The sequence below is a fragment of the Herpailurus yagouaroundi genome, unplaced genomic scaffold (assembly GCF_014898765.1).
Source record: "Herpailurus yagouaroundi ecotype Mexico unplaced genomic scaffold, PumYag 192, whole genome shotgun sequence".
NCBI classification, from domain to species: Eukaryota; Metazoa; Chordata; class Mammalia; order Carnivora; family Felidae; genus Herpailurus; species Herpailurus yagouaroundi.
The window spans coordinates 21226217-21251295 of NW_024412423.1; the positions used below are offsets into that span (position 1 = coordinate 21226217).

Here is a 25079-nt window from a genome sequence, read left to right on the forward strand (position 1 = left end):
CCGCGCGCCGCGCCCCCGCGGGCGGAGCGCACCATGCCGCAGCTGGACTCGGGCGGGGGCGGCGCGGGCGGGGGCGACGACCTCGGCGCGCCGGACGAGCTGCTGGCCTTCCAGGACGAGGGCGAGGAGCAGGACGACAAGAGCCGCGACAGCGCCGCGGGCCCCGAGCGCGACCTGGCCGAGCTCAAGTCGTCGCTGGTCAATGAGTCCGAGGGCGCGGCGGGCGGCGCGGGGGTCCCTGGGGCCGGTGCCGGGGCCCGCGGCGAGGCGGAGGTCGGGGCCGAGGTGAGCGCCGGCCCTAGCCCTGCGCCTCTCGCTAGCCCGCCGCCCCCCGTGCCCGGTTGGCCCCGCCCCGCCCTCCCGGTCCCCTGGGGTACCCATCCCTCAGACCCCTCCTGCCCCGGGCCGCGAGCCCCGCGCCCCTCACGCCCCCTCTGGATCTCCCCTTAGGCTCTCGGGCGGGAACACGCTTCGCAGAGACTTTTCCCCGACAAACTTCCAGAGTCTCTGGAAGACGGTGAGTTACCGCCCGGTTCCCCTCCAGCCGCTAAGGCCCCGGTGGGAAAGGGGGTGGCACGGAGGACGGGGGTGGCGGGGGGGTGCACCCCGCACGGCAACTAAAGGAGGCGGCAAAACCGGGGGGTGGGGTGGGGGCGGGTTTCCCGGGCGCCGCCGGGCTCGAGTCACTTCCGGTGCCCTGACCTTTATAGGAGTAAACAGACCCCCGCCATCTCCGCCTCCCCTCCTGCCCAGGTGACTGACTAATCCCCAGTCTTGAGGAGAAAGCGTTGGCCCAGGTTCCTTGGCCGGCGGGCGGGCTGGGGTCAAGTAGGGGCCGCCCAGGGGAGGCCTGGACGCGGGGTCCTTCGTCGGAACTCGGTACCGAGGCACTCCCGGCGCTTTTTTTCTCAAGTCCCACTTGAACGGGACCCCTCGGCAATTATTACTCTGGAGAGCAGACCCCTCTGGTCCTGACAGCCCGGGCGGGCGCGTCTGACCCAGCTGTGGTTTTTCCAGGCCTGAAGGCCCCGGAGTGCTCCAGCGGCATGTACAAAGACACCGTCTACTCGGCCTTCAATCTGCTTATGCACTACCCACCCCCTTCGGGAGCAGGGCAGCACCCCCAGCCGCAGCCCCCACTGGTAAGTGGCCCCGGCATCCCGCAGGCCTTGTGCCTGCTACCTCCTTGACCAGGTAGGTGAGGCATGGGCAACAAGTGTCTTGTGCCTAGAACAAAATAGATAAGTGAGAACTCTTTTTCTGGTGTCTTTTCCCATATACACCCAGTGGGATGGGAAGCAGGAGAACTTTGCTGAAGGAAGGAGAGACAGCCCTAGGCACCCCCTTCCCTCCAGCTGTTGGCCTTTGTCCTCCCAGCTTGCTCACAAGCAGGTGCAGGCCCTGTCCTGATACTAGGTAATGCCAGGGTAGAGTCTTTTCCGAGAATTTTTGAGCTGACACCATTCCCTCCCCTCCTGAGGTGCTGGTGTTCTGGTGTGGTCTGAACTGTGAGCTTTGCAGTTGGCCTTTTCCGGAGCCTGAGCCCCAAGCCTGGGTGTTTGGAGGAATGGACAGAAATGCTGGTGTGCTTTAGAGCTCCCGGCTGTGCAGGAGAAACAGACTCGACTCGCTCGGTCCTTCTTGCCATGAATGCACCCTTGCCAGAGAAAGACCACAAATGCACTGTGTAGAAAGTAGGTTTTTATGAGGCTGGTTTGCTTTCCTATGCACCAGGAAGGGCCTGCAGAGGTGTTTCAAATCAGTGGTGTGGGTAAGGGACCTGTTGAATGATTTTGCTAATTAAATATATTTAAGCACTTTGAAAGATTCCAACGATGGTTTGATCGTTACAAACCATGCTTTTCTGCCTCATTGGTACAGATGACCTGAAAGGTAGAAGAGCCTATTCTGAGTGCATTGGAGCAGTACAGCTGCACTTAAAAAAAAAAAAAAAAAATTGAGATTAGTGTTTCAGACTGTCCTCAGCTGGCCTAAATCAGGGGTGAGATTAGAGGTCCTACAGTACACTAAATGTTTGGGGGCTTGGGGCTGCAAGTGGAGGCCTCGTGCAGGAGGGGCCAGCAGGTAGGAGGCTCACATGGCTAGTGGGGGTCACCCTGAGGGAGGAGGGTGACTGCTGGGCCATTTCAGATCAGAAGTGAGGAGAGTTGGTTCTGAAAGCTGTTTTGATGCCGAAGCCGGTGGGAGGTGAGAAGACAGATTCTTCTCCCCAGAAACCCAGAATGGAAAACCTGGTAAACTGTTGACTCTAGAAATGAGCTCCTTGGCCCTTGGACTCCCCATTTTCTCAAATGCAGAAGGAGCGTGATGGTTGAATGGTCTCTGTGCTCTAGGGTAGCTCTGGTCTCTGAGGTGTTTGCTTCCTTCACGTCTGTGAGGGAGGCGGTTGCCCTTTGACCTCACCATCTCAGGCAACACCTCTTCCTAGAGACCTCCACCCTGCACCAGCAAATGCTTAACATAGATTCTTTTTGGGTCTCCTACAACGGGTAAACTCTTAGGTTTTGGGGCCAACTTGGCATAACACAGCACTGCCAAACCACTGGCAGGTGAATTGCTTGGACAGGGCGCTGTGGTCACTGTGACAACCATGAGTAGACAAAAGACCTAAGACCAAGAACAGTCCTAGGAGGGCAGGCTGCCCTCCAGCCTCTTGTGATTTCACAGTGCTTCAGGAAGGCGGTTGGATTTCTGTGATCCTTTCATGGCCTGTGTGAGTGCGAGAGAGCCCAGAGTGGGAGGGCCCCCTTCTCTGTAAGGGTGTGGTGATGGGACCATTTGGTCTCCTTTAGCTCACACTGGTCAGAGTGTAGGCGGACGGATGGCCAACTCCAGCAGTCAGGATTCTTGGTGGGGGGAGCGGGGAGAGGGGGGTGCTGAAGCAGGCACATCACTCTTCCCCTAGCCTGGGTCATTTGTTTTTTCAACCTCGGCATCTTTCTCAAGCTACAGCAGATGCTTTTCTGTGTGTTATACCCTCTCCTGTAGAGGTAAGTCCCCTTGTCCTCCTCCCCACCCAGCTCAGCCTCCCACTGCCTGGCTTCCGGGAACAGGGGAGGAGGAAGACAAGGTCTGGAGTTGACTTTCTATGTGCTGGTATCAGCTGTTCCATGGGGCTGGGAACAAGGACAGAGGCATGGGCCTAAGTTGGGGTCACACTGGGTGAGGAAGATGTACATGAATACAAGGGAGGAGCCTCTTTTAAGCAAACCTGATAGTTAAAAATGAATAGCAAATAGAAGTAATTGTTGGTATTACCCAAAAAGTTGTTGGACATTTAAATTAGGGCTGGTTTTAAAAGCAAAATCGATTGACTCCGTGTTTTGGGAACACATTTATCAGAAAAGATACCCTTACAGTGGGGCAGGAGTCCATTGTAGGGGCCCTGAGGAAGAACTGCCTTGGGAGGTTTCTTCCCAAGCTCTGCTTTCCTGAGCCCATGGGACAGATGACACGCTGCCCAGCCCCTGCCCTTGAGCCTTAGAACTAGGCCCCCTCCCCGCTTTGCCCCCTCTGAGGGAATCCGAGTGGTCACCAGTTGTGCCGAAGAGCTTTTAAGGCCAGTTGCTTAACCTCCCCAGACAGTGGGGAGAGCCCATGCTGGGGTCGTCCTCTGCGCATGAGTGAGTAGCTACCATGTGGGATGCCTCAAAGCATGCAGACTCAAACCTTGCCAGGAGCAATGGACCAAATGACCACCTCACAGCCAACTGCCAGTGGGGAGAGGGGGATCTTTTACCTAAAAGGGTGCTTCTTTTTAATACATGGCTTCTTGTGAATTCTTGTGAATTCTCTTTTTGGGAACGGAGAATTGGTCAAAGTTTATTTCATGGCTGATGTTTGGCAAGCATCTAATGTAGGCTTGTAGACAGTTCCTGGCCTAGACCAGTAGCCACGGCTTGTTTTTGTTTTGTTGGCTTTGTTCTGCTCTGAGATTGGGAGGGGGAAGTGGGAGGGCCAACTCTGGGCCTGGCTTTAAGGGAATTCTGGGATGAGTAAGGCTTCGCTCCCTAGGGAAACTCAGATTCTTGGATGTGCGTGACTGCCAGTCTGGTGCAAATCCTCTTCTCAAAAAGGATAGGAAGCCCCGTTGTTCTTGTGGCCCCTTCCATGGCTCCACTTGGAGTCTTGGGCCTGGAAGATTGCTGAGCCTTTTGCCATTTAGATGAAGTGTCCAGAATAGGCAAATCTATAGAGATGGAACATAGATGAGTGGTTGCTAGGGACTGAGGAAAGGGGGGAATGGGGAGTGGCCGCTAATGGCTATAGCGTTTCTCTTTGAGGTAATGAATGTGTTCTGGAATTAGATAGTGGTGCAGGTTATACAACCTTGTGAATATGCTAAAAGCCACTGAACTGTATACTTTAAAACGCTGAATTTTATGGTATACAAATTGGATGTCAATTGAAAAAACAAAAAAACAGCTGAGCCTTTTGGCTCTTGCAGGGATTGGGGGCTGTTCCCCTGTGCCTGACTTCCACGGCCATCCTGGTGTCTGTGCATGCCCCAAGCCAGGGGTCAGGCATCCGTTCCAATGTTGGGGAGCCCAGTGGAGGCAGTGGACTCTTGCTTGGACTCCTGACCATGGAGCTCACATTTCTGGACTCCAGGGTCTGGGGTTAGATGAAAGCTGTGCTAATGAGCCCTGGGGGGATTAGGAGGTGCAGGTTTGAGCAAGACTTGAGCAGGGGAAGGAAGTGCTGCTGACCCATGGCCACTATGTCCAGTGAAGCTCTGCAGAGATACACTCAGCCAGCCCTCTATAGCCTCAGAGAGAGGGAGCCAGTGGGCCTTGCTGGGGAGGGTTAGTGATGGTTGATCACCAGCCCTGATTGGAGTGAAGCCTGTTAGGAGGAGTCTGGCACCAGGCTGGGCACCACATAGGTCACAGCCAGCCTTTCTGTCTCTGGGAATGCCTCGCTGAGTAGAAGAGACAGATGAACAGACTGGAACCAGGCCCTGGTCAGAAGAGTGCTGTCTCAGAAGGCCCTGCTGGGGCATCTTGGGTGGAGCCGGCCCTGATGTGGGCGGTGGGCTGTGGAGAAGGATCTGCTGGGCAGCTTTCTGAAGGTGCAGAGTTGGCCACCAGATAAGGACAGGGTACTTAGGCTCCCTTCCAAACATGCCAGATCTCCCACTTCTCTACTTCAGTTGCCACCCTAAAGCCCACACTGTCGCCGTCACTCACCCAGAAGGCGGTAATGGCTGCTTCCAGCCTCTCTCTGCCTCGACCTTGGCCCCCACCTGAACCCATGCCCTCACCCCCAGTCCAGGTTCCACATAGCAGCCAGGCATCAATCAGATCTCATTTCTTGCCTGATGAGACCCTGTAGTGGCTTCCCATTGCTCTTGGAGTAAAATCCAAACCTCACACCACAGCCTGAGTGCCTGGGTGGTCGGCCTCTGCTGACAGCCCCTCCTTCTCATCGCCCTACTCTATCTCCATAGATAGGTTTAGTGTCCTGGCCTGTTTTATACCCGTCAGGTTCTTTCCCACCTCAGGACCTTTGCACTTGTTTCCTCAGCTTGGAACTCTCTTCCCTAGCTCTCATGTAGCTGCCACCTTCTCATTCCTCATTTGGGGCTTAATTCAAATATCACTTTTCCAGAGACACCCCCTGTGAATATCCAAGTGGGACCTCTGTCATCCTCCCAGGCATCAGCTGCCTTGCCCACCTTGGCAGTTCTTCAGGCCGTGGTGGTTGGCATTGCTTTATGATGTACTCGCTAGTTATGCTTAGACCAAAGGCAGCCCATCTGCCAAAAGTATCTCTCAGCCTTAGTTTCCTCATTTGCACAACGGGGGTGGCGAGTCCTCTTCCCAGAGTTGGAGTGTAGACTGGAGGCAGCCGTGCCAGGGAAGTGCCCATGAAGGTGCCAGTGTGTCCTGGGCTTGAGAGGTAGCGGTTTGGTTGTGAGCGGTCCCTTCTTGTTCTCCTGGCTCCTCTGGGTTAGTGGTGGCTCACTGGTAGGCCGGACATAGACTCATGTCTGGAGGGCCGTATCTCTACTTTGGGCCACAAAGCTCCAGGAGTCTGAACCCTGGGGGCCGGCTCTGGGGCGGGGACTTAGGTATATAGGCCCATTGCTTGCTGCCCTACCTCATCTAGGGATTCTTAGGAGGGGAAGTACCATTCTTGGAGCCGGGATGGGAGCTCTCACTACTCACTCTGTCCTGAGATCCTCTCCTGCCACCTCTAGAGATTTATCTGAAAGAGGTCCCCCCTCCCACAGCCATGTGAAAGCCCTTTATGTAAGATGTCTGGGGCTTAAGCTGTTTTGTCAGAAAAATAGGGAAAAGACCCATTTGTTTCTTAGCCTCCATGCCTCGCTCAGACCTTTTCTCACACGGTCAGCCCTGCATGCAACCCCTCATGTCTTGACCCAGTGTTTCCCTTTCCCCTGGTGTGGGGGTGCATTTTTGCAGGCCCTCAGACGGTGCCCACATATAGCATCCTTGTCATCTCTCCTGTAGCTTCTAGTTTGCTCAGAGCTTGCCTTCATTACAGCAGGAACGATGATGTGTACAAATCATTTCTTAGTTATTTTTTTATTTTTTTCCTGGAGCAGTACATTTCAAGAGAGTTATGGGGTCAAAAAGGAGGAGGAATCAGGGGCACCTGGCTGGCGTAGTTGGTAAAGCATGCAACTCTTGATCTCGGGGTTGTGAGTTCGAGTTCCACCCTGGGGGTAGAGATTACGTAAAAAAATAAAATCTTTTTTTTTTTTTCAACGTTTTTTATTTATTTTTGGGACAGAGAGAGACAGAGCATGAACGGGGGAAGGGCAGAGAGAGAGGGAGACACAGAATCTGAAACAGGCTCCAGGCTCTGAGCTGTCAGCACAGAGCCCGACGCGGGGCTTGAACTCACAGACCGTGAGATCATGACCTGAGCAGAAGTTGGACGCTTAATCGACCAAGCCACCCAGGCGCCCCGACCAGCATCGTCTTTAGCAAGACTGTGAGGCCCCAGCAGTCTAGGGAGGGTCTCTGAGAATCCAGGACATTGTTAGCTTCTTCCTTCAGGCAGTTTGATGCCTGTTCACAGGTCCACGAGCCTGGGGTTTGGACCTGTCATCACCTCCCTCCCTTAAAAAGATGTGGCCCACACCAGCCTTAGCATACACAAAGTCTCTGAGCTGCAGCCTGGGTGGGTTTGTCGTGGTCATAGCGTTGTTTCCTGGTGCTGCTAGAACCTTGGGCTCCCCTTGGCACAGTCCCCTCATATGTGAGGGATGGTCCCTGCTGGGTAGGGGTCATGGCCAGGTGCAGAGCCAAGATGGGTGTGAGTCTGGCCCTCTCCTGTGGGGAAGCTGCCCATGGGAGTTTGTCCCACAGAGGTCGACGGCCTGGGCTTTGCCAGTACACATGGCTTTACCGCCCTGAGGAAGATGGGCACCACGGCCGATCCACAGCAGAGTTCCCTGCAGGGCAGAGGAAGCAGACGTTCTGCCAAGTAAGCTTGCCTTACCCCTCACCCCTCCCATTAAAACAACCAGTTGTTTCTCTGTCCAGAGACAGGAAAGTTGTCTGGGCCCTACACTATCTTCTTCTCAATGACGAGTGTGTGGCTGAGGCGTGGACAGGCAGGACGTGGCCTGCCCCAAGAACAGTGAGCTTTGGGGGTTTGCGTAGTTAAGCTGCCCCAGCCCACCATATCCGGGCTGGCCCACGTGAGGCTGACGGATTCCCCCCTCCCAGAAAGCCCAATTAGCCCGTGAGGGCAGGGAACTGTGATGGGCAGGGAAGCCAGAAGGCAGGCCCAACTTTTCTCCTTGCTGTGTGATCTCCAACAAATCTGTTAATCTCTCTAGGTCTCAGTTTCCTTCTCTCAGTCAGGAGTGGGGATCCCTGGCCACGAAGGATTGCTGACATTCAGATAAGTGTTGGCTGGAGACAATTGCTGCTCAGGTGGGCATCAGGTGGAGCTTGCTGGGCATTGCCAGGACTGCTCCAGGGCCAGCTTCCCCATCAGGCAAGAAGGTTGGGAGGGACAGAGGGACAGGTGATGGGAGTTCAGGCTGAAGGCATTCTGACTCACTCTGACCTGCCTCTGGTGGCAGAGGCCCAGCCTCCCGATCTGCTGGGCTGCCATCTGAAACGCATTACCGATGCTTTGTAAACTCTACATCATTTGGCCACATGAAAGCCTAGGATCTAAAAATAGCCACTCCCAGAGGACGCCCCGCATTGGTGGGGCTCAGCTGACCTCTGCACGCACACCCACCACCGGGCCGTCTTCCTTGCCAGGGAGCCCCGACTGGCAGGGCCACACCCACCCACCCTCCCAGTGTGGGCAGCTACTGCCTGGGGCCACTTTATCTGGGCACAGATCTGATCCAGCTGGTCAAAGCTTCAGGCCTCGAGGCTTTACCCGGGGCAGAATGTCTGGAGGAGCCAGGAGGGAGGCAGCTGAGGTTGTGTTGGTGGCCCCAGGACCCCTTTCCCAGCCCTGTCACATGCCTGGAATGGCTGCGGGAGGCTCATTGGGAAGCCAGCAGAACCGTCTTACAGATGAGAACACTGGGCCCCATGCAGGGGGAGCACGGGAAGGCGGACTTGGCCACTGTTAGGTGGTGGACAGGAGGGCTGCTGGCTGATGTGCTGGCATTTTGGAGGTCAGGGGCCTACCCAGGGCCCTGTAGTGTCTGTGAAGAGCCAACCCCAGCAGGAAGGCAGGATGGCTGTGGATCTCCAGGCTGCTATGGTTGACTCTTTGCCCTGCTTTCTGTGGGTTCCCTCTCCTTATGGTCTCTATGACCAACTGCAAACCACTCTTTTCCCTAAAAATAAACATGCTTATGGGATTGGGGGAAGCTTTGTAGCTATCAAAGGAAATAATAGGGTGTTTAAGAAAATTACATTGCGTTTTAAATAACCAGCATGAAAGTCATTAAGTTTGAAGTTTCATTCAAATCAGATGGCTCTGTGGCTGGCCCAGTGGCCAGGCAGGCAGAGGGTGGGTGGGCCCTCAGGGATGCAGAGAGGCAGCCTGTGGAGAGATTTGTGCCAGCAGCAATGAGGTCTCTGTTGGGTACAGCCGGGGTCCAGGCAGGGCGGCTGCTTCGTGTGTGCCAGGCTGCGGCAGCCTCCCCACAGCGTGCTGGCCGGCTTTAAGCATTGTGCGGGTGGGAGCCGCCCAGCTGTGGTGGGCAGCCCCATGGGTGGGGCTTGGGGGGGACCGTAGTCCCCAGGGTGTAGGGACAGACGACGCTGGGATTGCCGAGCCCACAAGGGGTGATGGCCATGTTGAGGTGGGGTTTCAGGGATGGTGGTTTGGATCAGAAAGGGCTGGGGAAGATGTACTGGGCCAGGCCCATATCTGGCCTCCTCGCTGCGGGGATCTCAGTGCCCCACACAGGGTGTGACACAGAGTAGGTGCTCAGTAAATAGTTGTTGGGAGAATAACAACGGCGACAATTGTGTATGTGTTGAGAACTTCCCGAGTGCCAGGTCTGTGCCTGGGACTTTCAATCCCAGTATCAAGGTCCTTGCATGAAGCTGAGAAAGTAGATGCTATTACTGCTCTCATTTTACAGATGGGGGATTTGAGGCTCAGCGAGGTTAAGAACATGCTAGTGCCTGGCATCAGGGCTTGGACTTAGTCTGTTTTACCTCAAAGCCCATGTTGCCCATTGCTGTGCTCCTTTGCTCTCAAGTATGTGGTGATGGGGGCACTGCAGGCCTCCAAGCTGAGTGGTACTCCCACTCCTGTTGTGTTCAGGAGCTGAATCCAGCTGGATTCTCTGACCCCAAGGACAGACTTGGCCCTCAGTGCCCCTCCTGGGCATGACGTCACAGCTCTGGGCCTGGTCAGGGATGGATACTTTCCTCCTTGGATGTTTGACAAGGCAGGGCTTTTAGGACCAAAAGGGTTGTGTTTCTTGGTTGGAAGCAGGAGCCCAGGGTTTCCAGAATAAACATTGCCCTGGAAAATGTTTCCACATAACAGTTAAGATTGATCAGGTTTGATGCCTAGCAAAAGGATGCAGGATGACGCTTAACTGTCTGTCCATTGGTGGACCCCCTGTTCCATTGCTGGTCCTAGCTTAGGTTGGAGCTCACTGTTGGGTGTGTCTGTATCAGGTGCCCTCCTCTCTGTGACGTGGGGTTGGGCTGGAGGGTGTCCTAGGCCCTGAGTCACTGGGAATGGGCTGACTGAGGAAGCTGAGGTGTCCCTGGGGGTGTGTTGTGTCTGTTGTCATTGTGTCGTCTCACACCGCACCATGGGCAAGCCCTCCCGGGGCATTCTGAGAGCAGTTTTTTCTTGGATCGCCGCCCTTCTTTGCCTCCAGTCCCCTGGCTCTGGTCACTGAAGGCCGGTCAGGAGCTCAGCAGTCTGGCCTGATAGCAATCAGGCAGGAGTCCAAAGGAAGTCAAGGACCGCGGCCCCAGCCTGGCACAAAGTTTGGCTTTCCTGAAAAGCCTTGGTCTTTTCTTCTTTTATTTTGTTCCTTATTAATTTAATCCCAACGTCAACCCTGTGAGATGTGGACGGCCTGCAGATGGGGAGCCAAGGCATGGGGAGACGTGCACCTTAGGAGTGCTGGTGGAGTGATTTGAACCCAGGCATGTGTTTCCTGCCCTTACCTCCATGCTCCCTTGCCTCTTAGACAACATATCTGTGCACTCCTTTTTGAAAAAAATGGGTTTTATAGCTCCAGCTGGGTCCCCTTGGCTGCCCCTATCCCCTCCCTCCCCACTCCTCACCCCCTCGGAATTTGGTATTTCCCTGTCTCCCATGTATTTTTATTCTGTTACACCCAGGTGAGTATCTGTAAGAACTGTTTGGTATGGTTTTTGGAACCCCCTAACTAATCTCATTAGGGGGCTCCACCTTCAGAGGGCCGCTGTGGCAGGTGGAGCAGCCCTGCCCCCCTCCCTGTGCGGACCCTGGGCCTGCAGGGCTTGGGTGTGAGCAGCGAAGCCTGCAGCAGCTCCTTTCCACTCTGTGCCTTGTTTCCCTTTGGATAAACCGCTGGATTCGGTCCAGGCAGAGCCCCAAGGGTCTTAATTGGCAGTAGCTGTAAAAGTTAGACCCAAATGAGCTTCCTGACCATGGCCCCAGGGCAGGACTGTCCTCCTGGGGCTGGTACAGAGAGCTAGTACAGACCAGAGACCTCATCTTGTCTTTGCTCCTCAGAAGCTGGTTTGAATTCATCAGAGTCAGAAATGCAGGGCTGAGGCTGGGGACAAGATTTCCAAGTCTCCACCCCGCCTGCCTAGGAGGTACCATCGCCCTCCGCCTTTCTGGGCTCTGCCTAGGCTCTCCCGCCTCTCCCTTCTGGGCAGTGCCAGGCCCTCGTGAGAGCCATCTCAGTTGCCAGCAGCTGTCCTTACCCCCTGCTTTCGCATGTGGAGGGATGAGCACAGGCCAGACCCTGTGGAGAGATGACCTCTCACATTTCCTTTAGTCACTGATGACTGAGAAACTGAGTCACCCCCTGTGAGGACAGGGTGAGGACATCCTTCATACAGGCTAGGTGGAGGCCACAGCCATACCGCTAGTCGGTTTGTGCCAAGAAAGTTTCTTGGCAGGTGTTAACTGGCAAAGTCAGAGATCCCAGGTCCCTATGGGCTGGAGGTCTGCGTAGGGAGACCGAGTGGGGGAAAGGGAATCTGGGGACCACTGGGTTCTGGGTTCACATGTGCGGTCTCCATGCTGGCACACTACCCCTGGACTGTGAGGCCTCTCGCAGAGTGGTGAAGATCTCTGGCCAGGAACCCCAAAGGGCTGGATTCCAATCCATATCTGTCGCTACTTGCCATGAGGCCTTGGGCAAGTCGTTTAACCTCTCTGGGCTTCCCTTTCCCCATCTGCAAGATCTGCACGTGTCCTAAAGTGACAAGGGAAGACTGGTCAGACTCTGGTCAGGGAGTAGAACTCCGTGTGCTGGGCATACAGCAGGCTGTTCCTAGTGAGGGCTGCCATCTCTAAATCCGCATCTCTGCTCTTTTCTTCCTGCCTTTCCTACACAGCCTGTTGGTTTTGCTCCTATGGGGAAAAACATCCTTGAACTCCTCTAGTGCCCCTTCTGCAGAGCCTTGCTTTCCCTACTGCCTGAGCTCTGAGATTGTCCTGGTCTGCCTTGGCCCACAGTGGGCTCCTGAACAGCTGGGCACTGAAGAGGAGCTGGCTAAGAGACCTCCCCGGGCTGGGAGGGCCGAGGGGGCAGGGATGCCCAGCCCCAGGGCTGCTGTAGAGTCCCCACATACGGTGTGTCGGTAGCATCAACTAGCAGCTCAGCTGCAGCAGCTCCCGGAAGCTTATATTTTCCTCTAAAAACATCCTGTCCTGAGGGGCGTTCACCTCAAAGAGGAAGAAGGAAAGCGCAAGTAAACGAATGCATAGAAACCACTGGAGGCTGTGGGCCAGGCCACTCAGCTCGGTGAGGTTCAGCTAGCTCTGAGGGTGCCTTGGGGCCAGGCTAGGTCTAGAGCAGGCCTGTGGTTTGCCAAGGCCTCATGCAGGGACTCCGGTCCTCACCTCTGCTGTGGCAAGGCCCTGTTATCTGATGTTGAGGCCGGGCGACTGGTAGACTGGCCACACGCACCTGGCAGGGCTCTGTGCAACCATGGCAACACACCGTGCTGGCAGGTGGGACCCAAGCCTCCTGGTCCACAAGGGTGTGGCCCAGCCACCCCCCAGGCCTCCAGCTCAGCTGACCAAACGGCCACAGCTCGGCGGGTGTCTGGCACAAGGCGTCCGGCACGCTGTGGGCGGGGAGCTTGCAGGCCGTCCTCTGGAGAGCACCATGTCCTGGGCAGTAGGGCCCAGAGCGGGGGCTGGGGATAAAACGGCATGAGCCCTGCTGGGGTGTATCTGTAGAGGGAGGGTCTGCAGGAATCCACAAATCCGGGCTCAGTTGATACGTAGACAAGTCTCCTCTGGAAAGTCTTGGGGGGCTTGCTTTCTTCTCGGACACTCATCTTCCAGGTCCCAGGCCTTGAGGGAGCTTCCCACCAGCAACTGGCCAGACTCCTTGGGACTTAAGCAACCACTGGTGCTGGACATTGGGTCCTAGCTCCACACACAGGTCTGAGGGAGCTGTGGGGCTACCTGGTGGGCCCTAGAGCTGGGAGAGGAACCAGGAGGAACTGATCGAGGTCAGAGTGTATGCTCAGGGCCAGGCCCTAGCTGGAGCCTGGCTCTTGACAGTGTGAGGGAGAGAAGGGAGAGCTAAAGGGGGCTCTGAGCATGGCCAGTGTGTGGAATTGTGCAGGGCCGCTGGGCCACGGAACTGAAGCCCAGGCTATACTGTATCAGTAGCCCACCTTTCTGTCCAGTCAGCTTCTGCCCAGGAACGAGCATGAGGCTTGAGGTGTGGATCTGCCACTCCTGTGGGCTCGTACCCACTGGCCTCTCTCCAGCTCCAACACAGGCATAGGGAACAAGGAGCCAGGAACTGGGTGGCTGCAGTTGGCTCCGTGGCGGATGAGTGGGTGGGGCACGCAGAGGTTCTGGAGCACCAGGGACTCCAGAGGCCTTCCCTCTGCCGAGTACGGAACCTGGACAGGTGGAGATGACTAACAAGCCAGTGCTGCCCTCCGGCACCCCCAGGCCCACCTCTGCACCATGTGGGCACCTCTGCCTGCTGGGCTGTGGATCCCCGGCGAGTCGTTTGCAAGGAAGTGACCCTTAGACTGAGGTCAGAATGAGCAGTGAGGCTCGCAAGGAGCCGGAAGAAGCATGGAAAGTCATGAGGGGAGGAGGAGGGGTGGGTAAAGGCGCTGAGGCAGAGAGGAGCTAGGCACCAGGGCGGGAGAAGGGCAAGCCAGCGTGGCTGGATGGTGGCTGGTCGAGGATGAGTGGGGCGCACGTGCACTAAGGCCGGGGAGCCATGTCCAGCTATTGCCACCAGGCAGGCTCTTGGTTGCCAGCAGCCCTGGCAGGAAGTAGGCAGGTGGTGTGGCCAGAACTCCAATCCCAGGGGTCCCGGAACCCACTGAAGCATTTTTAGGGTCAGGGAGGGAGGTACTGGTTCAGGGAACTCTGACCAACCAGGCTGGAGAAAGGAAACTGGGGTGAGGACTGGCACGCCATCCCCTCTACCCCCAGGTTTTGTTCATGACCCACCATAAGGCCTTTGTAGCACAGTAGGTAGAATCCCAGCTCTGCCACTTATTGTGTGATCTTGGGCAAGGTGTGTGACCTCTCAGTGCCTCAGTTTCCTCATCTACCAAATGGGTGTAATACACCTATATCCTAGGTTTGTTTAAAAGCATAGGAGTTAAACTCTGTAAGGTGTTCAGAACTGTGCCTGAGACATGGTAACCACTCACTTATCATTGGAAAATGCTTTTCTCTCAGCCTGAAACATTTTTTTGGCTGGCACACAGGCACTCAGTGATGAAAGCGGACTGAATGTGTCTGCCAGTTGTAATCAACAGAGAATCTGTGTGTGTGTGTGTGTGTGTGTGTGTGTGTGTGTGTGTGTGTGTGTCGGTGGGTGGGGGAACAGGAGGGCGGGAACTTCTGGCACCGTCTCTGCCACAGGGAGGCTTGCTGGAGGTGGCGGGGGGGGGGGGGGGGGGCTCAGGCCTCACATACTCCCCCACCCCCAGGCGTGAGGCCCGAGGAAGCAGCAACTTTCTTCACTGGGAAAGTGTTGTGGGGCTCAAGCGTTTGGGGGTTTTCAGAGTCAACCGTCAGAGGCGAGGGAGTTTCTCTGCTGGTGGTGGCAAGGGCTCTCAGGGTGCACACAGCCTGTGAGCAGACCGCTGCGGTCTGCAGGGAAAATGCCGACTGTGTTTATTTTTCACCTGAGCCTGCAGGAAGTAGGGGGGCGAGGGGGTGAGGCAGGGCAGCCCAGCTGGGCCCAAGCTCAACCTCAGGGCAGAAGAGACCTATCCCGGAGTCCCTTATTTCTCCCTCCTCCTGTCCCACCCTACCTTTGGACCCCCCCTTTCCTGGTTCCTGCCTACTCAACGAGAGGAATTTCTAGCCATGGGCTAATGAGAATGTCCCGGAAGGCTGAGAGCCACCTTTGGGACAACAGATTGGGAGTTGGAGTGGCTAGGAGCAGTCAAAGCAATGCAATAGCAGGAGGAATAGCAGACACAGCCTCCCAGCCCTAGGGTCTCCGGGTCCTGGCCCCGCTCTGTAGTGCTGCAGTCTGGCTATGTGTTTCGGGGGGGCAGGGTGCAGACACAGGCAAAGAAGGGGATCCTGGAGTGTCCTCACCAAGGAGTATGGGCTGCTGTCGAGTCTTTGATTTGCTGATGCATTCCACCATGCTGCGAATACTTCCTGAGTGCCCAGGTCTATCCTTGGCCCTCTGCCCTCACATAAGAGAGGTGAGGTTGTGTAGTCGAGATGCTCAGGGCCTCATGGGGACAGTCAACCCAGGCCTGCCAGGCAGGTATCATCAGAGGGAGGACAGGAGAGGAGCTCCAGTCATCAGGTTCCTCATGCACATGCTAGTCCCCAGGCAACCCCACCTTGTCTGGGCAGCCTGGCCCCAGGACAGCCTTGTGCTGAGGCCGTGGAGCGGGACGTTCCACTGGCAGAGGGGGGTGTGGGGCACCGGGCCCTACGCCCGACATTCCCCCTGGCTACCACCACAGACACAGGGGGCAGGGGAGTGTGAGGCTGGGGGGCAGCATGCATAAATGTGGGAAGGACTGGACGGGCCCTCAGTGCCCTCCCCTGGATCCCTGGCCACCTCAGGGCCTCTAGCTGCTGGCATGTTCTCTGCCCCACCCCTGCCTACCTGGCATCTCTCCTGGGGTTTGGCTGCAGACTCTTGTTTAATTAGAGGCTTTTCCCCAGTTCCCAGGGAAGGCTCGTGGACAGGATAAGCCCTCTGACCTTCAGGCAACGCCTCCTACCTCCCACCCCCTCCATACCCATTGTCCACCTGCATCCCAGGCCAGAGACCGTAGGCTGAGCTGGATTCTGAGATTTCCAAGCCTGGCTGTGCTGCAGCCTGGGGCTTTACTAGCCTGGCCAAGGAGAGTCAGCTCTGGTCCTCCCTCAGGTGAGGGGGCTCTCCATGGTTTCTTGACCAAAGCTAGCCCTCCCCAAGAAGGGTGGTTTGCTGAGAAACGTACTGTGGAGCTACCCTCTCCTGCCTGGAAGCAGGCTTCCCCCCCCCCCCCCCCACCGCCACCCTTTTCCTGGGCAGAGTGGGACTGTCTTCATGTAGCTGGCACTTTGGACCCCAGCCTCTGGTTCTAATACTTCCTTCCCAGGGTCCCACTCCCCAGCCAGGCTTATATTCCTGGGGTCCAAAGAGCCAGAACTGGGACTTAGATGGCAAGGCCTTCTCTGAAGCAGGAGCTTACACTCAAAAGCCCCCAGGCGGAGGGATCTTTGGAGGAAGTTCATTCCAACTAATGGGCCAGGGCTCCAGTTGTGGCAAATGGTGGAATGCCTTCTACCAGAGTCCCAGGTTCTTGAGGGAACGGTCTCTGACCTGTCTCCCTGTCTCAAGGTCTGGTCAGGGCTGATGCTGTCTGGCTACTACTGTCCTGGTTGCCTGTCAGGATAAATTGGTCCCAGAGGCTTCCAGGAAGCTTCCTAGGTCTTCGGCTGCTGCTCCCCAAAATTCTAACATAGTTTTTGCATCTGTGATCAGTGAGGTAATCAGGGCTGATTTTCTCATCGCTTTTCAAGGGGCATAATGACCCAGGATTCTGTAGTGAAGAAGTTGATGTAAAGGTCAGGGAGCCTTAGAGCTAGGCTTCCCAGCCCACTTCATTGTGGCTCACTTAAAAATTATCACTAGACTGGGGTGCCTGGGTGGCTCAGTTGAGCATCCGACTCTTGGTTTGGGCTCAGGTCATGATCCCAGGGTCGTTGGATTGAGCCCCACATCAGGCTCCATGCTGAGCCTGGAGCTTGCTTAAGATTAATTCATTCTCGTTCTGTCTCTCCCTCCCTGCCTCCCTTCCTCTCTCACCCTCCCCCTCTCACCCTCCCCCTCTCTCTCACCCTCCCTCCCTTCTCTCCCACCCCGCCCCTCTCCCCCCACTTGCATGTGCATGTGTTCTCTAATAAAAAAATTAAAAATATGTATCCTTACACTAACTGGAGAAGGAGGCTGGAGGCTGAAGCACACATGGGAAATGCTGGGCATAGTGAGCAGGGAAGAGAGGGAGGCAGTGGGGTTAGGGAGAGAGTGGGCCTCACCACACACAGCTTTGTAGGTCATCTAAGGCTGTTTCTTGCTCTGGGCAGGGGAATGGTGTGATCTGAGGCACGGGTTTGCTGGATGGAAGAATGGCGGAGGGCAAGAGGCTACTGGAGTTGTCTGAGTGGGAAGCGACTGGGGCTTGGACTAAGTTGGGGCTAGGGAGGAAGGAGTGGTGGGCTCTCAATTATCTTGAAAGTAGAGCCATTAGGATTGCCTGACAAATTGGAGACGTGTGTGAGAGAAGAGAGTCCAGGATTACTCCAAGGTGTCTGAGCATCTGGAACGAGAGCATTGCCAGTAACTGGGGAAGACGGAGAGGAGCATTTGGTGCAGCACACCAGAGGCTCTGCTTTGGCCATACTGGGTTTGGGCAGCATTTCTGACTTTTGGGTAGACTTGGTGAGTATGCATTTGGGGAGTGGTGTTCCCTAGGGGAAGCACAGGCTGAGATAGAAATGTCAGTAATCAGATGAGGACATTTGAAGCTACCACCCTGGATGAGAACACTCTGGAAAGGATGGTAGATGGAAAGCCAAGGGCACATCTTGGGTGGGATCAGGAAGAAGATGAGGAGCCAGAAATTAGCCCAAGAAAGAATGGCCTCTGAGCTTGGAAGAAAATAGGTCAGTGTGGCATTCTGGAAGCCAAGCAAAGAAAATCTTTCAAGGAGGAGGGAGAAATCGGTTGTGTCCGGTGCTGCTGAGAGGTCAGGTAGGAGGAAGACTGAGAACTGACCATTGAGTTCAGGCAGCGTGGCAGTCACTGGGGACCTTGACAAGTGCCATTTGGTGAAGTGATGGGGCAGGGGATTGGCTAGGCTGACAGGAGCACAAGATTAAGAACAGGAAGCCGAGGTTGGCAATGGCTCTCCTGAGGTTTGCAACAAAAGGGAGCAAGACATGAGGTGGTGGCTGAGGAAGATGAAGATTTACAGATGGGAGAAATGGCAGCCTGTTGGTACCCTAGTGGGAATGAGCCTGGGCTTGCAAAGTGCTTGGCACAGTACCTCACAGGTTGCAGGCAGTCAACACATGAAGGATTCCACAGGTATCCACATACCCCACAGCCTTTCGAACCCACTCTTTCCAGCCCGAGGAGCCTACTTTCTACCTTCCATTCCTACACATACTCTGACTCTGACTCTGAGGTCACTTCTGGGGATAAAGAAGGCCGGAGTGTGGCATGAGCCTCTCAGCTTGCTCTGGGAAACCTTAGAACATGAGCAGTAAAGTCCCAGCACCCAGGGCCTGGAGACACCGTGGCCTCCCCGGGTGATGTTGCCAAGTAGGCTACCAGCTGGGTCTTCTGTCCCCAGGCAAATCCCCTCCGGTGAATTCAGACTAAAACTGTCTGGCCCATGTGAGGCTAGCACCACAGGGCCAGGGAAGGACTGTGAGTAGCATTTCTTTGTGCAGGTAAGGGGCTTCCTGAACGTCCCTTCCTCATGACTCTACAGCTGGGTAATAGAGCTCTTGGGTATCTTGTGGCTTTACTCTTACAACAACCCTATGTTCATCTCCATTTGACAAGAAAACAGATGCTCAGGTATTATAGTAAGTTCTTAAAGGCCACACACGTTAGAACCAGGATCTGAACGTGGTCAGCTGACTCCTCCTCAGGCCCACAGCAGGGAGTCCTTCCTAGGCTGCTCCAGGAAGCGAAGAGAAGGCTCCAGAGAGAGGTGCTCAGGAAGGGGTTGTGGTGCCACACATCCATGCCCACCACAAAGAAGCCACTGCTTTTGGGACACCAACCCCTGTCTGCCTGAGGACACAAGGTCCTGGTATGTAAGGTTCTCAGTGGGCAGATGAACAAGCTCGGGATTGAACAGGTGGGTGGTGTCGGTAACTTCCCCAAGCCCTGACGGGAGGGGTGCTGCAGCTTGGAACCCAGCCTCAAGCTCCCCTGGAGGCAGGAATGTGGGGAAGAGGGCAGCCAGGGCAGTTACCGGGAAGTGTGGGAGCCTGTGTCCCCCTGAAGCCTCACACCTTGGCTGAGTCACAATTCATACCTGGCCTTTTCTCACCTCATCCTGGACCACAGACTGCCAAACCCAAGGGACCTGTGCCTCACCATAAGGTACCCTAAGCTTCCCCAAACCTAGTGATGCAGGGAGCATGAACCCCATCCATTACACAAGAGAGGAAACTGAAGCCCAGAGATGTTAAGGAGTCTGGCTAAATTCACCCACAGGATGGGAAGGAGCTCAGGCCACAACCTCTCATGGCTGTCGTGCTCCAAAGCTGTCCCGTTTCTTCTGTGCCAGGAGTCAAAAGACACTTATCTGTGCTCCTAGCCAGCAGAATCCCCCCAGGTGAACTTTTCCAAGTGGAAGCTGAGCCTCAATTGTAGATGATGTTTCCAGGGTCCTGGACTGTGCAGATGTGCACTGGGGATGTGCAGAGCTGTGCCTTGGCCCCAAGCAGCACCTCCCCGTGGCTGGGTCCTACGGGGAGCCCCCTTCCCAGCATGAGTCATCTCCTGACAGATCCATGTGACTAGTGAGAAAAGTAAGAGTCCTGTATTGCTGAGGAGACAGGAAGTGTGGGGGCTGGGTGGGTCGGCCTTGGAGGAAGCCTGTCCCCACCTGACCCACCTGCTCTGAGTTAGAGTGCTGATGGGAACCTTCCTTGTGCCCACAAATCCTGTTAAGCTTGAGGTGGAACAGAGGGTCAGATTTAGGACCCCCAAGTCTGGGGGTGGAGAAGTAGGAAAAAGAACTCCAGGCTGTCTTGGGGTAAGCCAGGTCTTCAGACCATTACCTGGTGTCTGGGGCTGGAGGGTATGAGAAGCCCCCCATACAAGCCACAGGGCCTCAGAGAAATGGTGGCGGGGGTGGGCGGTGGTCTCAGACCTAGAGGCAGGAAATTCCCTGGACAGGAGAGGTGCACCTCCTGGAACTGAGTATACACAAACCAGGAGACTCTGTAGGTGATGGGACTGCTTGAGCAAAGTCTGGGGGGCTGTGGGCAGGGCCACTAGACATAGGATGTCTTGAGTGGTGCCCCTTCTCCTGAGGCCTATGGTTTTAACCACCCCCACTTTCCTTTGACATTTGGGCTACCCACACAGCTAAAAGGGGCTCTGTTTATATGTATGCCCCCAGCCCTGTGCCTTCCTCCTTCGGGTCTCCCCACATTCACACCCTCCCTCCTCATTTTTCAGCACAACAAGGCCAGTCAGCCAGCCCACAGCGTCCCACAGCTCTCTCCTCTCTATGAACATTTCAGCAGCCCACACCCTACACCTGCACCAGCCGACATCAGCCAGAAGCAAGGTATGGATCTGGGAAGGGGAGGGGCCTGTCGGTCCCAGAGCCTAGGGGCCAAGTCCTAGGCTTCTGGGTCCAGGGGGGTTAGCCCCTTTTTAACAACTGGAAAGCCTGGCGCTGGGCAAGCTCAAAACCCCAAGAAAAATGCCAGAAAGATGGCCTGGGAGCCTGAGAGCAGGTGGTACTAGGTCAAACTTGGAAGGTTTCGGGTTGAGGTAGAAACCCACATCCTGAATGACCTCCCAGTGCCAGTATATGGGAGCAGGAATCTGTGTAAAACTGAAGACTGTAAAACCTGTATCCTTCCCTCCCTGCCCACCCTCCCTCAATGAGAAAATGGAAAGTGGTGGTTGTGATGGCTGATTCACCTCAGCCTCAGGGAAAGTCATTCTGAAATCAGCCATTGTCGGCTGTGGGAAACCTGCTGACTCAACCCTGGGGAGCCAAAGGGGGCGGGTGGAACCCTGGCTGTCCAGGCCAGGGGGCCTGCCTCCTGCCCAGAAAGCCAGGCCAGAGCCCCCAGCTTAGAGGCCCCAGCTGAAGACCAGCAGCGGGCAGGGGCATGATGAGGCCCAGCCATCCCACTCCTGAGTGACTCCAGCTCTCCCACTGGCAGCCTGTATCCTTAGGCTAGTCACCCTGCCACTCTGTCCTTGCTTCCCTAGCCTATAAACGGGGTACCATTATCACACTGGAACAGTCCTCAACAAACCAGTATGTCTGGTCCTCTAGCTAATGGGAGGTGGGAGAGGCCCCACAGGAAGGCCTAGGAGGCAGTAACTAGCAGAAGTGGCTTCCAGGTCAGGATAGATCACTTACTTGGCCCCTCTCCACTGTAGGAGTTCACAGGCCTCTGCAGACCCCTGACCTCTCTGGCTTCTACTCTCTGACCTCAGGCAGCATGGGACAGCTTCCCCACACTGTGAGCTGGTGAGTGTGAACCCAGTGGGAAGAGGGCACCTTGCGTTGGGGAAACCCGTACCTGCCGTTTCCTTTTCCTTCTCCGTCCTTCTCACAGCACCCCGCTGCCAGGTCTTGTGTCTGTACCAGGAGCTGCCCGGCAGCTCTGTTCATTGCCCATGTAGCCCAGCACACTGCCCTTGGCTCCTGGTCAAGACCTTCTGCATTCGACATCTGCCTCAATGTCTGAGAGACTTGGTAGGGGTGGGGAGCACCAAGCCACTCAGGGTTAGGAGAGTAAGGAAGAAAAGGCAGGCCCACCTGAGCAGGGAGGGGCAATATGAATGGTTCCAAGAGGCTGTTGCCTCTCAGCCACCTGGTGGGCAGGGGGGATACTACACTCATCCCAGTGCCTACTGGGGACTGGTCCCTTGGCTGAGCTTCCTGAGGAACAGTGTTCTTTGCCCCCTCTGGTGCCTGCCTGATTCCAAGCCCCTGGCCGGCTCCTTGAAAAGCTTGCTTGGAGGGTCTGTGAAGGCTGGGCCAGCAAAAGCCAGCCTGAACCTCGAGTCACTAGACCTAGTTGTGGGCCAGAGGGCTGGTCTGGAGCTGGAGCCAGGTCTTGGCGGGCTGGTTGGTCCTTTGCTCATCAACCACAGTGTGTTCTGGATGCGTCTCTAGCCTCTCCAGGCTGGGGCAGCACCCCACAGCAGGAAATCTTGGTTTCCCGGCACGGTAGGGAAGCCCAGAGGTCCAACCTGAGGCCCACCTGCCCTTTTCCACTTGCTCTTTGTCCATATTCAGCTCACTCTTCTATTCCCAGATTCTCCTTGGACAGTGCTCCATCCTCAGTACCAGTCAGGAGTATACCCACAGATACTCCCAGGATTGGGGTTTGCCAATCCTTGGGTGTACTACCCAGGTCAGGGACCCAACAATTACAGGGCAGTATTAGCAGTGCTTTTATTGGGGACTGTAAGAGCCCGGAGGGGTGCCTCATCCAGCCTGGGATTTCCAGGGCTTTTAGGAAAAAAAGTCATTTAGCCAAGCAAGAGCTGAACAAAGACCAGGAGTTGAAAGGGGACAAAGCGGGCAGAACAGTGTCAACAGTGACTGCAAAAGCCCTAGGACAGGTATCAATGCTGTTCTGATGAAATTTTAGGAAGTAAGGCTGGAGGTGAGCTGGGGGGGGGGGGGGGGGGGGGAAGTGGTCTACTGAGCTGGGTCCCAGGAGAATACTGCCATTTCTGCCCTTTAAGCACCAGTACAAGTCTGTAGAGGGAAGTAGGTGCAGCACAGGTTGCCCTCTGGTGGCAGATGCTTCATATACATGCTTGAGGAGTCCTAGTGGAGGCCAAATTGCCGTACCCTATGGGTCAAGCAAAGTGGGGAAGTCTTTCCCTACATCTGGCCAGTAGCCAGATTGCTAACAGCTGTCTCTCCCAACCACAGGCCCAGCCCTCCTCTCTACCCCCTGTCCCCTTCCTGCGGATATAGACAGCACTTCCCTGCCCCCACTGCAGCCCCTGGCGCCCCCTACCCCAGGTGAGTCCCATACCCTGCAGCCAGGCTCCTGCTTCCTGTTGCCCAGGCTTCAGAGCCCACATGAGGCCGTGCCCAGGCCCGTGCTTGCCCTGTGCTAGTTGTCTGTCCATCCGTCCGTCTGTCATTCTGCAGCCCCCTGCTGCCCTGTGCCTGAGAATGAAGCCGGTGGGAGAGCCAGAGGCCTCAACCCAGGTCAGACCATGCAGCCGAGCACCCTAGAGCAGCCAGGGCCAGTGAGTGCACACCCGTGCTTGTGCTGCTGCCTCTGCAAGCGTGAATCAGCCCACGTGCAGGTGTGTGTGCACTCACCTGTGTTGTGCATCCCTGCTGAAGGGCGGGACAAGCCAACTCTCCTGGGCATTCCGTGAGCCCTGCCCAAGCTGAGGCATCACCTTTTACGTGGGTCTGCAACAGTAGGCCCTTGGGGACTGCCTGCTCAGAGAAAGGAGCAAGGGCAGGGTGGTTTCCACAGAACAACAGAAAAGTGAAGTAAAAGGTATGTGTGTATACGTTTGTGTCCCTTCACTTTGCACACTCTGTCAGTAAGACTCAGACCTGGTGTGGGATAAGGAACTCAGCAGACAGTTTCAGCCCTATTGGAATTTACAGCCCAGGGTGGGAGGTATGGACCTAGCACTGACAGCTGAATGGGCTATCTGGGAGACGGGAAAACCCTAACCAGACCCCAGCCAGGGCAGGGACACAAATTGGAAGAACTTCATGACATCTGAGCACAGGGGACAAAGGGAACAGCTCTAGTTGGGGATGGCTAGGAATGGAAAGTGATGGAAAACAGGGGAAAAGATGGAGCTAAGAAGTGTCATCAGAGACATTCATTCAAGGCAGGGCGGGTCCTGCGGAGGAGCCTGGGTTTTATTCTGTGAGCAACGGGGGGAGTTTCAGCAGGAGGGGCCAAGAGCACTCAAGTGTTTAAAAGGTCACTCTGGGAGTTGTGTGGAGAGGCCTGCAGGGCTCAAGCAGGAGAGTAAGGAAGCTCACGGGGTAGCTACAGGTTCAGGAGGCTGAGCTGGTGAAAGCACAAGGTAAGGGAACAGATTCAAAGCTATTTAGGACTTAGTAACCACCTGAATGACATGTATACAGATTTCTGCGGTGTCTGTAACATTCTGGAAGCAGGTGTTTGTGTTGGTGTGTATCTGTACTCGTGTGCCAGCCACTGGAGGTGGGGTGTCTGTTCATCTGTCGTGTCCTGTGCAGGCGGCTCCGTGTGTCCAAAGCTCTGGACTCTACATTCCTGGCTCAATTTTAACTCTCCTTCTGCCTTTAGGTTCACCCACCCATCCCTGATGCTAGGCTCCGGTGTGCCTGGTCACCCTGCAGCCATCCCCCACCCGGCTATCGTACCTCCCTCAGGCAAGCAGGAGCTGCAGCCATATGACCGTAGCCTGTGAGTGAAAAGGCCCACGGTGTGGAAGAGGGAGGGGAACACGCGAGCAGATCTTAGGCTCCCATCTGTTGATCTGCCAGGGAAAACATTCCTCCCGCCAGGCTCCATGCCTGCTGCCTAGAAACTCCAGGGACTGCCACAGGGGGCCTCTGGTCAAGCCATCTTGTTCTTGCCACTGACCAAAATTTTATTTTGTTTCAGTTTATTTATTTAAGCATCTCTACACCCATTGTGGGGCTTGAACTCACAACCCTGAGATCGAGAATCACACACTCCTCCGACTGAGCCAACCGGGTGCCCCTGACCAGTGTTTTTTGATCCTTAGAAGCAGGAGGAAATGTATGGGGTGTGGAAAAAAGATTTAGTTTGAGCCAACAGAGGAGGGGTTGTGAAGTCCTTAAACAGGTTTTTCTTACTTAGGTGCAGTATTTCCGTAACGAAGTTACTTAGTTCTGATCACCCATTTTGGAGTAACTAACAAAGATACCATTTATAAAACCCTAGTTTCTATGCACTGGCACACACACTGGACACATGCTAGAAGGCAGTAGCTTTAGCTGGATACTGGGGGCTCCTGTGTGATCTGGACTTGTGCCTCTCAGGAAGACACAGGCGGAATCCAAGGCAGAGAAAGAGGCCAAGAAGCCAACCATCAAGAAGCCTCTCAATGCCTTCATGCTGTACATGAAGGAGATGAGAGCCAAGGTCATTGCAGAGTGTACACTCAAGGAGAGTGCTGCCATCAACCAGATCCTGGGCCGCAGGGTGAGGCCACGGGCAGGTGGGCTGGCAGG

At 55.6% G+C, this 25079-nt stretch overlaps 1 protein-coding gene across 1 annotated transcript in view; it reads left to right on the plus strand.

The window, feature by feature from the left end:
• The first annotated feature begins 6 nt into the window (after positions 1-6).
• TCF7 (transcription factor 7) overlaps positions 7-25079 on the plus strand; it is a 30248-nt gene continuing 5175 nt past the window's right edge. The window contains 7 exon segments of the mRNA XM_040444482.1: positions 7-285; positions 451-517; positions 1018-1142; positions 20327-20438; positions 21272-21362; positions 24166-24285; positions 24888-25050. Of these exon segments, the coding sequence (XP_040300416.1) occupies positions 34-285; positions 451-517; positions 1018-1142; positions 20327-20438; positions 21272-21362; positions 24166-24285; positions 24888-25050 (930 nt within the window). The 5' untranslated portion in view covers positions 7-33.